The sequence below is a fragment of the Rhizophagus irregularis genome, chromosome 17 (genome assembly GCF_026210795.1).
Source record: "Rhizophagus irregularis chromosome 17, complete sequence".
Classification (NCBI taxonomy): Eukaryota; Fungi; Glomeromycota; class Glomeromycetes; order Glomerales; family Glomeraceae; genus Rhizophagus; species Rhizophagus irregularis.
Genome location: NC_089445.1, coordinates 1,013,440 through 1,028,278, shown reverse-complemented (window position 1 = coordinate 1,028,278; position 14,839 = coordinate 1,013,440). Strand labels below are relative to the sequence as shown.

The 14,839-nt window shown below is 27.2% G+C and overlaps 4 protein-coding genes across 4 annotated transcripts; 1 reads left to right on the top strand and 3 right to left on the bottom strand.

Annotated features, from left to right (window-relative positions):
- Positions 1-359: 359 nt before the first annotated feature.
- On the top strand, positions 360-1,683 carry OCT59_008953 (uncharacterized protein; the record flags this gene model as incomplete). The annotated part of the gene is made up of 2 exons (XM_025316979.2): positions 360-779; positions 874-1,683. The coding sequence occupies 2 exons, from the start codon at positions 360-362 to the stop codon at positions 1,681-1,683; spliced, it is 1,230 nt and encodes a 409-aa protein (XP_025179372.2).
- A 2,196-nt stretch (positions 1,684-3,879) lies between these two features.
- OCT59_008952 (uncharacterized protein) lies at positions 3,880-4,278 on the bottom strand (the record flags this gene model as incomplete). Its single annotated transcript, XM_025331977.2, has 1 exon — positions 3,880-4,278. One exon carries the CDS (start codon positions 4,276-4,278, stop codon positions 3,880-3,882), a length of 399 nt encoding a protein of 132 aa, XP_025179373.1.
- Positions 4,279-5,594: 1,316 nt separating this feature from the next.
- On the bottom strand, positions 5,595-6,985 carry OCT59_008951 (uncharacterized protein; the record flags this gene model as incomplete). The annotated part of the gene is made up of 2 exons (XM_025308634.2): positions 5,595-6,380; positions 6,557-6,985. The coding sequence occupies 2 exons, from the start codon at positions 6,983-6,985 to the stop codon at positions 5,595-5,597; spliced, it is 1,215 nt and encodes a 404-aa protein (XP_025179374.2).
- Positions 6,986-10,397: 3,412 nt separating this feature from the next.
- Positions 10,398-11,709, bottom strand: OCT59_008950 (uncharacterized protein; the record flags this gene model as incomplete). The annotated part of the gene is made up of 2 exons (XM_025331978.2): positions 10,398-11,207; positions 11,296-11,709. 2 exons carry the CDS (start codon positions 11,707-11,709, stop codon positions 10,398-10,400), a joined length of 1,224 nt encoding a protein of 407 aa, XP_025179375.2.
- Between the last annotated feature and the right edge of the window lie 3,130 nt (positions 11,710-14,839).

Below are 14,839 nucleotides of genomic sequence, written 5' to 3'. Positions count from 1 at the left end.
GCCTTCAAATTTCCTTGATAAATTTTTAAGGAATACTCTTAAAATTACAATTAAGTTATAATTTCTTTTTCGGGTTAAAGAAATATTTATTTGTAAGTTAAGGTTTAAAAATTATTGCTAATTTAATTGATTTATAAAAAATAGATTTCTTTAATAATTTTTTTTTTTAAAGTCAAATAAGTGACGATCCAATTAATAAAGAATTTTAAGAAGAAAATAAATACTACGGTTTGTGAAGGTCTTTATTGTTAGCGGTATGAGTTTGTAATAGACAGAACCATGAATTCATGGTTATAAATAATTCGAACCATATTTTTATAATGCAGGTCATATTTAATAATTCAGGGTCATATCTCAAGATGGAAGAGGACAGTTATCAAGGACATAAGTTTATTCCAAAAGAGTTAAAGGACTGTCCCGAATGCGGGAAACCTAGAATCTCTTTCGGATGGTGCAAGGATTGTGAAACTAATTCCATGAAGGAAAACTTTCTTTATTGGACATCTGAGAATAAAGAAATTGATGAATTAATTCGTCATACTCAACTTAATGCCTCACAAACTTGCGATTATTTGGAGTGGATCCCGTTCGAGAAATTTGAAATGGTAAAATACATTGGTAGTGGTGGATTTGGTAGTGTCTATTCAGCACTTTGGATGGAAGGACCAAGATGGAATTGGGATGATGGTGCGCAAGAGTGGGCTCGAGCTGGCCCTATGACTGTTGCTTTGAAACGTCTTGAAAATTCACAGAAAATTTCGAGTTCTTTCATTAATCAGGTAATAATATTAATATTAATATTAATCATTGTTTCGGTAAAATTATTTTCCGATATTTGGAACGATTTGCATAATGAAATGATCATTTATTTAGATTAAAACGTATCACAAATGCTTGCAATCGGCATCGTTGGCTGAGACATTTGGAATTACAAAGGATCCAACATCTAATTATATGATAGTTATGAAGTATTACGAAAATGGTAATTTATATCAATATCTAGACCGTTCTAATGGAATTCTTTCTTGGCGTGATATGATAGATATATTACAGGGAGTTGCTAGAGGTCTTGAAAGAATTCATATAGAAGGAAAAATTCATAGAAATCTTCACGGAGGAAATTTACTTATTGAGGATGAAGAAATTTCAACTGACGCACGTATTGGAGATGTGGGCCTTTATGGACCAAGCTATATTATTAAAAATGAAAATCCAAATAAAATTTATGGGGTTTTGCCATACGTTGCACCGGAAGTTTTACGTGGTAAGAATTACAGTACAGCTTCCGACATATTTTCATTTGGTATTATCATGAATACTCTTGCAACTGGGCAAAGACCTTGGTATAATAGAGCACACGACTATAATTTGGCAAATGATATATGTAACGGTTTAAGACCTGCAATCCCAGATGATACACCAAAATTTTATGCAGATTTAATGGAACAATGTTGGGATGATGAACCAGAAAACCGTCCGACTGCATCTTATTTATATAAAAAACTAAATTGGATCAATTTAATTCGAGATAATCCAAATCCATTCGATGATAATTATTATATTTCTGAAGAAAAAAGATTTAAAATAGCTTCTCAATTGCCTACAATATACACTCATCCGGAAATACATCCCGAAGCATATTATACAAGTAGGCTTTTGTATTTTCCTGAATTATCAAAATGATCATTAAAAAAATTCAACCGATTATTTATAGATAATTATTATTTATATTTTTGTTTAGTTAATAGAATTTAAATTATTCATCATTCCTTTGACACATTTTTTTTCGTTAATAATAAATATTTTATTATTTGATTTAACTTATAGAAAAGGGAAATAAATAATTATTAAAATTATTGAAAAATAAATGGTTCATTTAATTACGAAAAAAAAATGATAAAAACTAAAAAAAAATGAATGTTGCCGTGCGAGAAAAGCTGCCACCTTTTCCACGACAAGTGACGTTAAATTAATGTTAAATAAAATTAAGAACTTTATTAAATAAAATGCATTGCTTGGTTTATTATTACATAAAATTATTCAAACACGAATTTTGGGTTATAAAATATAATTTTTATTGGGTTAAAATTATTACATTGTGAAAATTAATTATAATATTAAGATTAATTAATGTAAGAATAACTTTGTAAGAACCATCTCCAAAAGTTACTCCTTATATAACTAATTTAAGGGTACTTTGTTTTAGGGTTATTAATTTATAATGTTTCACTATAATGTTACATCATAATTATTATTATTAATGTTTATCACCATGCGGTTTCATAACGAAATGATCTACATCACATGATCATTAATTATTCCCAATATTGCGTCACATATTACGAGGTGGGTTAATATTGTTATTACCTAAATTATTGACATATCTAAAATTATGACACTACAACGCAATCTAAAACTTTAAAATTATGACTTCATTTTATTTTTTAATAAAAAAGTTTATTTTGTCTTTAATAAAAAAAAGTTTCATTATTCTTAATAAAAAAAAAGATTTCTTGTTGATTTGTAACGTTCAATTTTTTATTTTGATTTGTACTCGGTGTGCTCCTTTATCTGTTATTGGCAGAATCATTTTGTTATTTTTAGGGCGTTTTCCAAGTAATACAAATACCAAAAAAAGGATTTTATTAAAACTTAGAGATCATTTAATAAAATTTCTTTTTCGGGTTTTAATATGCGCAACAATATTTATTTGATAGTAACTAATTAATTACAATTGCTTAATTTAAAAAGTTGAAAAAATTTTATTTTGGTTAAATATCATAATTGGCTTAATTCACTTTTGAGCACTGATGATGAGTAAAAACGCCCATTATTTCTGGTGATGTCTAGGCTTTACATTTGGTCACCAGTATAATGAAGATGGTTGAACTTTCTAGACCATTTGTATAATATAATATACATAATGTGACTGTAGATGACCTTGGTTTATTGGAAACATGATAAACCCATAGCATAGTATGCCCCTGTCTTCCAGCTGGTCAGCCATAGCATCCCTCTGAGTTTGCCGATTGGTGTTTGAGGTCATAGCTCTAGTTAGGTTCTTCCATATTTTAAGGTGTTTCTCTTCTTTTTCTGTTCTTTTCTTTCTCCTATGTGTTTAAAAGATAATTTTTTTTAAATCTTATCCTGGTGGAGAGCATGTCTATGCTTTGACTAGTTCGATTCTAGTTTAAGATTTTTTGATTTTCTTTGAAAAACATTTACATCAGGAAATTTTTTATGTGTAGAAAATATGCAAAATTTCGTGCATGAATGCACGAAAAAACTGATTTGCACACCCTGAAAATGCACATTATTTGCATATTTAATATATATAATATGTATATTGAGTAATTTTCTATGTGATATATTGTACAAAAAATTACATATATAATATTGTTAACTATATTGCATAAATTTTGAGAAATTTAAGTATTTGTGCAATATTGAATACCCTAAAAATTTAGTGATGTAGGATTCAATTTAAATCCACAAAAAAATATTTATATCATTCCCAGAATAATTGTACAGTTATTTTTAATTACAATATATTTGATTATTGAACCTTGAACACATTCAGTTACGATCCTTAGACGTCTCCATTTACTTTTGTTATAGATAAAGTAAAGATCAGGTTTAATCAAATTGATTGAAACAATCTCTGCAACAATTCCATATACCATGCCATAGAACTCATTATTATTCCTCTGGTTAAGATTTATTATAAGCGAATTAATTTGAACATTCATTACTGCAATACTACTATAATTTATCGTGGATGCTTTCCTAGCAATTGCATTATGAGTTTTAAAAGTCCTATTTTGTATCTTTAAAAAAAATAGGTCGGTAATAAATTTCCTTTTTGTCTAAATTTTTGATCTATAATATTATTTTATTTAAATCAATTCCTTCTCTTTTTATTTTCTTTATATCTGGGTTTTCTAATAACTTCTTCAACATTTCTGCACAAGTTTCTAAGTTGATCAATGGATTCGGGCTCAAAGATTTCTTCAATTCTTCCTCCTTTATACTTTCGAGACTCCCTAAAAAATGACAAATATTTCTTTCTAATCCTTCAATTCTTTTTTCTCTTTCTTTATTCCTTTTAATTTCTCTATCAACTTTCTTTGGTAATTCTTCTACTGCTTCTCGAGCTTTTTCTAAATTTTTTCTATCTCTCTCAATTTCTTTTTGTAAATTCTCATGATTCTTTTTTTCTGCTTTAATATTCTGTAAATATGCATGTATTTCTCGAACAATTTCTCTTGCAGTACTCATTTCAATTTTTCTTAAAAAATTAAATTAATAATTTTCAATATCTATCTTTTTTATATCCCTTTTTTCGCAAATATTATTCTGGTCTATTCCTTATAATTTTCCAATTCTAACATTTCTATTTCCTATCTATTTTATATTTATTATTTTCTGACTCAAAATGAGTCATATATTTTATTTTCACAAAAATGAGTTAATTCAATCTGATAATCAGTATTCGTTATTTGTTCTTCTCTTATCACAAATTGATAATCTATTTTTCTAGTAAAATTATTTCCTATCCATGTTTCACAATCCTTAATAAATGCTTATCAATCTTAGATTTTACAATATAAAATCGCTAATGGGGTTCTTTGTACTATTGACGTAATTGTACAACTATTAAACACTAAAATTAACCGTTTATCTTCAAAATATTTACGTCATTCTTAAATTTGTAAATGTATCAATATGATAGTCAAAAATTAAAGTCTTAACTGCTAAATAGACATACAATATGCTTGGACGAGACGAACTGATAAACATTAATTAATTTATATACTGATAATAAGAAATGATTGGAAATTTTATTTTGATAAAATTATTAGAGCGTATTAAAAGATGAATCTAGGATCTAGGATTAAATAAGATTTTGATTATTATGAGAAACTTATTTGTTTATTTAGTTTCTATTTAAATTCAAAAAAGTTTTAATAGTCCCCTAATCCTAATTTCACCTGGTCACTGACTCATGGATGATACAAAGAAAATTATTCTTATCTGTTATACATAAATGAGAAACAGTGACTGGGAAAATTCCACTGCTTTCTGAAAAAATGATTGACATACACTATATCTTTATATGACTAGGTCATTTGTCATTTGACCCAAATGACATGTGACCAGTTTGAGTCATTTGGGCGTAACCTGAAAAAATGTCACGAAAAATCACGTGACATTTCATTGCCGTCATGGTCTTTGAATTCTATGGGAGAGGGGATGCTGTGCATCATGTGTACGATATTAACGTACGCACTAACCGGAGTTAAGTTTAACGCTATCACGTGCATAACTCCTAAACTCTCGTAAAATTGAGAAGCAAATGATATTTAGTTATATATATACACACACTATATATATATTTGCTAAAATCAAGCTAGTTTGGTTAACAAAATTCTTTATTAATTAATATTCTGTCATATTTAATTCAACATGGAAAAATAGACTTTAAGACATAGTAAATGATAATCTTCCTACAATAATTTAGCGTTTTCCGGAAAAATCCTTTATAAATAAAATCAATTTGTTAGAAATAATAATAACAGCATATATTAACCTTTTTAATTAATGGTCATGTTTGATAATTCAGGAAAATACAAAAGCCTACTTGTATAATATGCTTGTGGATGTATTTTCAAATGATGAGAATGTACTATTTTACATCTTTTCTTTTCATCATAATAATCATAATCACAAAGCAAATTGTTTCGACTTAATGTTTTACATATATGAGATGCAGTTGGTCGTTTATCTGGTTCATCATCCCAACATTGTTCCATTAAATCTGCATAAAATTTTGGTGTATCATCTGAGATTGCAGGTCTTAAACCGTTACATACATCTTTTGCCAAATTATAGTCGTGTGCTCTATTATACCAAGGCCTTTGCCCAGTTGCAAGAGTATTCATGTTAATACCAAATGAAAATATGTCGGAAGCGGTACTGTAATTTTTACCACGTAAAACTTCCGGTGCAACGTATGGCAAAACCCCATAAATTTTATTGGGATTTTCATTTTTAATAATATAGCTTGGTCCATAAAGGCCCACATCTCCAATACGTGCGTCAGTTGAGATTTTATCATCCTCAATAAGTAAATTTCCTCCGTGAAGATTTTTATGAATTTCTCCTTCAATATGAATTCTTTCAAGACCTCTAGCGAATCCCTGTAATATACCTATTATATCTTTCCAAGAAAGAATCCCATTATGGCGATCAAGGTATTGGTATAAGTTGCCGCTTTCGTAGTACTTCATAACGATCATATAATTAGACGTTGGATCTTTCGTAATTCCAAATGTTTCAGCTAACAAGTCTGATTGTAAGCACTTGTGATGTGTTTTAACCTGAAGTGAAGAAAATAAAATTAAATTGTATACTTTTTATAGAAAAAAAAATTACAGTTCTTTTTACCAACAAGGCAATGATCATCGTATAGTTATATATATTTTTTATTATTAGCATTCATTGTTATGGTCGGTATGATTCTTTTTGAATTGTTAAACAAGAAAATAAATAATACCTGATCAATATAAGAGCTTGAGATGTTTAATGAATTGTTCAGACGTTTTAAACCAACATAAGTGGGTCCAGCTCGAGTCCATTCTTGCGCATCATCATCCCAATTCCATCTAGGCCCTTCCAACCAAAGTGCAGAATAGACACTACTAAATCCACCATTGTCAATATATTTGACCATTTCAAATTTCTCGAACGGGATCCATTCCAAATAATCACAAGTTTGAGAAGCATTTAGTTGAGTATGATGAATTAATTCATCAATCTTTTTATTTTCAGATGTCCAATAAAGAAAGTTTTCCTTCATGGAATTAGTTTCACAATCCTTACACCATCCAAATGAAATTCTGGGCTTTCCGCATTCCGGACAATCTTTTAATTCCCTTGGGATACCTTGATAATTGTACTCTTCCATTATATCTATAAATTCCATTATATCTGTAATCTTATTATAATATTATAAAATATTGTTAATTATTTTATATGATTTTATCTTGCAAAAAAAAAAAATTCTCTTATCACAAAAAGAATTATGTGTAGATACAATTTTTTTTTTTGTAATTTTAGAAATACATAAAAAAAACCAAGTCTTTTATACTTTTCAAAGTCTACTTTTCAAAGTCTAATAAGTATAAAAGCCCTATAATGATACTTTTAAGGAAAATTAAATTCGGTACTCACTCATAATAAAAAATGGTTAAATCATGCAATTGCACATGTAATATCATGCCTTCAAAGTAGCCAATTCCTTTGTCATTTTTACTGAACTGGATAGTAGGCTAGAGATTAATATGTATATTATAAGCTAGTTTGATTAATTTTAGATTCTGAAAAATTAATTATTAACCAATAAATTTCTATTAATAGTTAAAATTTTTTGAAAATATGACATAATATCGCCCTATTAATTTTACGGTTAATGTTTTTTTTCTCCGAGTTATTGTAATAATAATTATATTGAGATTTTTCATGTATGACAATCATGTGATCAGACGAGTTCTTTCAACGATTTCCAAAAAAATGAATAATACTAATACGTATGTATACATTAATCGGAAAACATCTTTGATTGGAATTCATGGTAAAATGGTCTCCTATCTCTTTTTTGTCAGTTTTTGGTATATACAGTACATTGAGACAAAAATAAAAAAAAAATTTAATATTATTATTCGTCAGTATCGTCGATCGATAAAGGTCCAATCTAGGCTTGACCAAAATCAAATAAATAAATACCAATTCGTTTAAAATATAGAAACAAAGTATGTAAATTTAACTAAGATTATCATAGACTAAATACAGTAAATAGTACATGATACAATTGTTGCTTGTTTTATGATTTAAGAAAATGATTACTATATTTAAAATATTTACACCCTTTAATGTATTTTTTCGGACGTTTTTCCGATTCATTGTCCCAATATTGTCGTATTACCATTCCGTCTGCATAAAATTTTGTGTATCCTTCGGAATTTCAAGTCTATTACCATCACAAATATTTTTTTTGCTAAATTACTAATATCGTGTGCAAACGAGATAAAAGATTTTTTATAGAGAGATATATTACCTTTGGTAGATATTTATGAAAGGTATGAACAAATTTAAATTTATAAAAGACATATTAAATATTTAATAAATAGCTCATTTCAAAGTTGAAAATAGTAAATCCAATAGGAAAAATCGTTTTTTTTTTTGTAATACTTTTTTATTTTAAAAAAATAAGAAAAATTGGATGATTTTGGCTTTTGTTCATTATTTCGACATTATAGCATTAAACATCTGGGATTTTAAGTCTTTCATAATCACAAAATATCTTTCAAAATTAATATTATTATGTGCTCCATTATATATTTATATAGCATCTTACATTTTTAAATCATGAAAGTTTTTTTGTCCAATTGACAGAATGTATTTGCGTGACAATTAGTTCGGAATGAATATTTTTTAACCCCTATGGAGGCGTAAAAAGAACGGAAAAGTTTTTCCGTACAATAAATAATAATATACTTTGGTGGCCAATCCGGCCATTGTTTATTATTCACAAATTTTGTGTACAGTAGAATAATAAATAATTGGTAAATCAAAATAATAGTATTAAAAATTCTTCATTTTAAGAGACGATTGATTACTTAGTCTTACATCTGCATTTTTCGCCGAACTCTTAAATTAGAAACATATCGTTAAGCATATACTGTATAAATAATTAATCTGCTACTTTAATATTTATTATTTAGAAAGGTGATTATTTAATATATGGATATAAACTTAATTTTGCAAATATTATGATTAAACTAAAATTTATCGTATACAAATATCATACATTATTTAACTAAAATGAAAAAAAAAATTTATATATGTACAGTATTATAAAAATTTTAAAATTTTTTGAAATCTCATGATCCAAAAAAGGATTAGGCCTCCCACATTTTTTTTTTAGGATAACATTTATTCCTTGATGATTCTTTCCATTTAGAGACAAACCCAGCATTCAATGAATATTTTGTTGCACAAACTATATCTTATTCTACAAATAAGTATTTCATTAACCAGAAAAAGAAATTTTACGTACGGTATCACTTTACTAAATTGATTGTTTTAAATGATCTGTTTTTCTCAAGTACTACATAGAAAACACTTTAAAAATGATTCTGCCAATAAAGGAGCAGATCAAAAATAATGAAACTTTTTTATTTAAGACAAAATAAACCTTTTTTATTAAAAAATAAAATGAAACTTTTTTATAAAAATATCAGGCTTCGTTATTAATGAGTCAATATCGCAGATAAAAGTTGGAATTTTAAAGTTTTAGAATTACGTTCATAAAAAAATTTTGAAACAATGTTTCAGAAAATTTTATTATTTGATTTAATTTATAAAAAAAAGTGAAATAAATAATTATTAAATTTATTAAAAATAAATAACAAATGAAGAAAAAATGAGAAGAGAAAACGAAGAGAAAACATTTGTAATTTAAATTCTATTAACCAAATAAAAATTAAATAATAAATTATCTATAAATAATCGGTTGAATCTTTTTGATTAATAATTATATTTGATAATTTAATATAAAAGTCTACTTGTATAATATGCTTCAGGATGAATTTTCGGCAATTGTGATATCATTTCCATCTTTTCTCTTCAACAACAGAACTTTCATCTGAAATTTGAGAAGCTTGGATCGTCGCAAATTAAAGTGATCCATTCACCCAATTTTTCATTTAAATAAGATGCAGTCGGACGTTTTTCTCCCAACATTGTTTTGTGATACGTTTTAATCTATAAATAAATGATTATCACCATTATGCAAAAATTATTAGTACAACTTTATCATAGATACAACAGATGGATGCACAGATAAGGTACAACGTTACTAAAGATCGGAAAATAATTTTACCGAAACAGTGATTATTAATATTAATATTATTACCTGATTAAAAAAAAGAACTCGAAATTTTCTGTGAATTATCAAGACGTTTCAAAGCAACAATCATAGGACCAGTTCGAGCCCACTCTTGCGCACCATCATCCCAATTCCACCTTGGCCCCTCCATCCAAAGTGCAGAATGAACACTACTAAATCCACCATTACAATGTATTTGACAATTTCAAATTACTCGAATTCCATTATAAAAGAAAACAGCCCAATTTTTCATTTTAAAACAATTTTGTATTCTTGGTAATATAGATGCAAAAAAGAAAAAATAATTAATTTTATTAAAAGAATAATTCAACATTTAAATACAGTAAAAAAGAGAAGAATAATGATATTAATAATTTGGAAATCCAAAAATAATTCTACAATTAACGATTAGTTAATAAAGAAATAATGTTCATCTATGAATAATGTGTTATGTTTGAAACTCGGGAAAATACAAAGGTCTACTTGTAAAATGTGCTTCGGGATGTATTTCCGGGTGAGTGTATATTTTAAGCAATTGAGAAGCCATTTTAAATCTTTTTTCTTCAGAAATGTAATAATTATCATCAAATGGATTCGGATTATCTCGAATTAAATTAATCCAATTTAATTTTTTGTATAGGTAAGATGCAGTTGGACGGTTTCCTGGTTCATTATCCCAGCATTGTTGCATTAATTCTGCATAAATTTTTGGTGTATCGTCTGGAATTTCAAGTCTTTCACCATCGCAAATGCTTTTTGCTAAATAATGATCATGCGCTCTATCATACCAAGGTCTCTTTCCATTTGCAAGAATATTCATAATAATACCAAATGAATATATGTCAGAAGCAGGAGAATAATTTTCACCACGTAAGACCTCCGGCGCAATATATGGCAAAACTCCATATACCTGACCTGAATTCTTATTTTCATGATAATAACATGGTCCATAAAGACCCACATCGCTAATACAAGCGTCTGTTGAGATTTCTTCATCCTCAATGAGTACATTTCCTCCGTGAAGATTTCTATGAATTTTTCCTTCAATATGGATTCTTTCAAGACCTCTAGCAACTCCCTGTAATATATCTATCATATCCCGCCAAGAAAGGATTCCATTAGAACGGTCTAGATATTGATATAAGTTACCATTTTCGTAATACTTCATAACTATCATGTAGTTAGATGTTGGATCCTTTGTAATTCCAAATGTTTCAGCCAATGGAGCCGATTGTAAGCATTTGTGATACGTTTTAATCTATAAATAAATGAATATTGTCATTATTCCAAGTATCGGAAAATAATTTTACCGAAACAGTGATTAATATTAATATTATTATTATTACCTGATTAATGAAAGAACTCGAAATTTTCTGTGAATTATCAAGACGTTTCAAAGCAACAGTCATAGGACCAGCTCGAGCCCACTCTTGCGCACCATCATCCCAATTCCATCTTGGTCCTTCCATCCAAAGTGCTGAATAGACACTACCAAATCCACCACTACCAATGTATTTTACCATTTCAAATTTCTCAAACGGGATCCACTCCAAATAATCGCAAGTTTGAGAGGCATTAAGTTGAGTATGGCGGATTAATTCATCAATTTCTTTATTCTCAGATGTCCAATAAAGAAAGTTTTGCTTCATGGAATTAGTTTCACAATCCTTGCACCAACCAAAAGAGATTCTAGGTTTCCCGCACTCTGGACAGTCCTTCAACTCTTTCGGAATAAACTTACTATGTCCTTGCTCTTCCATCTTGAGATATGGCCCTGTATTATAAAAATATTTGTTTGCAAGTTTTAAAATGTTTTCTTACTATATTTATATATAATTATTTAGATAAATCAAAAAAAAATTAAAAAAATTATCTTTAAAAAAAAATATTCTAATAAATATATTAAAATTAATAATAAATTTTGAATTTTTTCTTACAAGAAGTTCTTTTAGGCCGAAAAGAAATTGAAATAGATATAAATTGTTTGTAATTTAAGATATTCTTTAAAAAAATTTATCAAGAATTTATACTTATTAGTAAATATTCTTTTAGGCCGAAAAGAAATTATAAATTGTTTGTAATTTTAAGGTACTCTTTAAAAAATTTATCAAGAATTTTGTATCTTTTTATACTTATCAAAATGCTTCAGTACTATTTTATAATAAATGAAACTTTGTTTATAAAAGTATTAAATTTATTAAGCACTAACTAAAAAGGGATAAAGCAAGATTTTCCGAAACGCAAAGCTTATTTGTTACCATACCGGCCATATCGGAGAAAAAAACTCTTTTTTTTTTAACAAAGTTATTATATTTATTTAGAAATAAGAAAAAGGGAAGATTTACATTATATAACATTCAGTAAAGAACACGATCGATAATAGAAAAAACTCTAAGCTTTAATTTAGTTGTTGATTATAATTAAGATATACAAGATATACAATAATATAATTAGAATAGTAATGATCTAGCATGTGCATATATGTAATGTGATGTAATGTGTAACCCTATAAAATAGACCATCAGGAGTTTAAATAGTGTAAATTTGCGACATATAAAACAACACGTTGAATCACACCTATGACGGATTGATTGACGGGTATATACGAAGCTGCAAATTTGCGAATATTATTTAATAATGAAAATTCTCGCATTTTTTTAATCCATATTTTTTAATAAAATTAATTTCAATTTATTTTACATACCTTGAGAACCGAACCGAATACCTTATCACTAATATACCATAGCTCACGACCTAACCACTATAAATTTTACATATTATATTTTATAAAAATTAGGTTTAAATTACATAAAATCGTGTATTTACACAATTTTTTAAGGTGTAAATTGCCGAAATTTTCTATTTATATAAGATATATATAATTTTTTAAAATACAAAATACTAAGAGTATTTTGACCAATATATTTAAATGTAAATTACTCAAAATTGTGTATTTACACAATTTTTTGAAGTGTAAATTACTTAAAATACCCATTTATGTAAACTCTTGACAATTAAAATTACTGAAACTATGATTTCATGTGTAAACTACATGAAATTGTGTATTCACGCTTTTTTTTTAAAATTGCAAAATACTGAGAATACCTATTTATGTGATTTTATGTAAACTTTTAAAATGAAGATTACTGAAACTATGTTTTAAGGTGTAAATTACACATAATTGAGTATTTACACTCTTTTTTAAGGTGTAGATTTTCGATATTACACATATTTGATAAATCTACGCATATAATCGCACAATTTAATCTCCTGATGACATTTACTGCACGTGAGCACAAATATAAAAATTCTCCGTTGTCATTAAAAAAACACATTTTCATAATTGCACTCACTACTATGTATACCCTCTCTAAATGCACCTTCCTGATTCGGTCCCAAGCTTATATGATCTCTAATTATTTTACCTCTATAAATGCACAGCCTCTCTAAATGCACTATTTTGAAATTATGCATATGCATATGGTCCCAAGAGGTGTGGAATTATGGAGGTCTGACTGTACTGTTTGATGTATGTGATGCATGATGTTTTTAAAAAAATCACGTATGTCAAAAATTTACATATAAAACAGATTTTGTCGTTCTAAGTAAACTTGCAGGGCGGGCGAAAATATATCCCTAAACGTAATTTTGTGAGTTAAAAGTAAGTTTATTAAAGTTTTTTTTTACAAGAAGCACGTTATTACTATATAGTATATAATATAACTTTTTTGTCTAATTGCATGCATCGGTTAACATGATAAATATATAATCTTCTTATTTCTTAATACTAGATCAAGTAATCAACTTAAAATGATATTCTCCCTAGTCACAATAGACATCAGGTTATTGGCAATGCATTTTATTTTTCTCAATGACAACAAACTAAATATATTATTTTAATTAACTGAACATATTTGGTACATTAATAGACACGAACAAAAATAAATAAAAATGAAAACTACCGGTTTATCATGTAATCAACTCTTATTGTTCTAAAACCTGTTATCTAAGTTAGGCATTCGAAATAATTAACTTATTCATGTATGAAGTTAGTTTCGGATATGAACTTGTTTCAATGCTATTTTCAAATTGACTTATAGGTTTATAAGTAACTAAAAATTGATCATCCAATATAACTTAATCTTGTGAACCTTGGTACATTCTGGATATTCTTTTAACTGTTCTAATAAACTCAATTTCTTAATGATTATACTATTGATAAGCGCGTTATAACTGAAAATATTTACGCTTAGGTTAATTAAATGAAATTCCTCATTTGTATTACGTTAAAAACGCCTAAAAATGACGGGAAAACTAACGAGTTTTGGCAAACAAAGGATGGACGGATTTCCATTGTTGATTCCATAGATTTATACGAAAAGTCTAGCTTATGTGTCGCAAAAAGTCTCGTAAAATTAATAATTTTTAAGAGCATATAATATTTAGTTATATATATATACAGTATATACACATCATACATATATATGCTAAAATCAAACTAGTTTGATTAACCATGACTAAACAAATTCTTTATTAATTAATAATATTCTGTCATATTTAATTTAACTTGGGTAGATTTAAATTTATTGAAGAGTAAAATTTCTCATTCAATTAAGTAAAAAAATAAAAAAAGAGGATGAAAAGAAGAAAATAAGAGAAATGTACGGGAAAAAAGGAAAAATCCTTTATGACTTATAACTAAATAGAAAGTTGTGTTAGTTACAAATAAATAATAATAATTACAGTATTAATGATAAACCTATTTGATTAATGATCATGTTTGATAATTCGGAAAAATACAAAAGACTACTTGTATAATATGCTTCTGGATGTATTTTCGGATAAGTATGTATTTTATATCTTTTTTTTTTTATCATGATAATCATAATC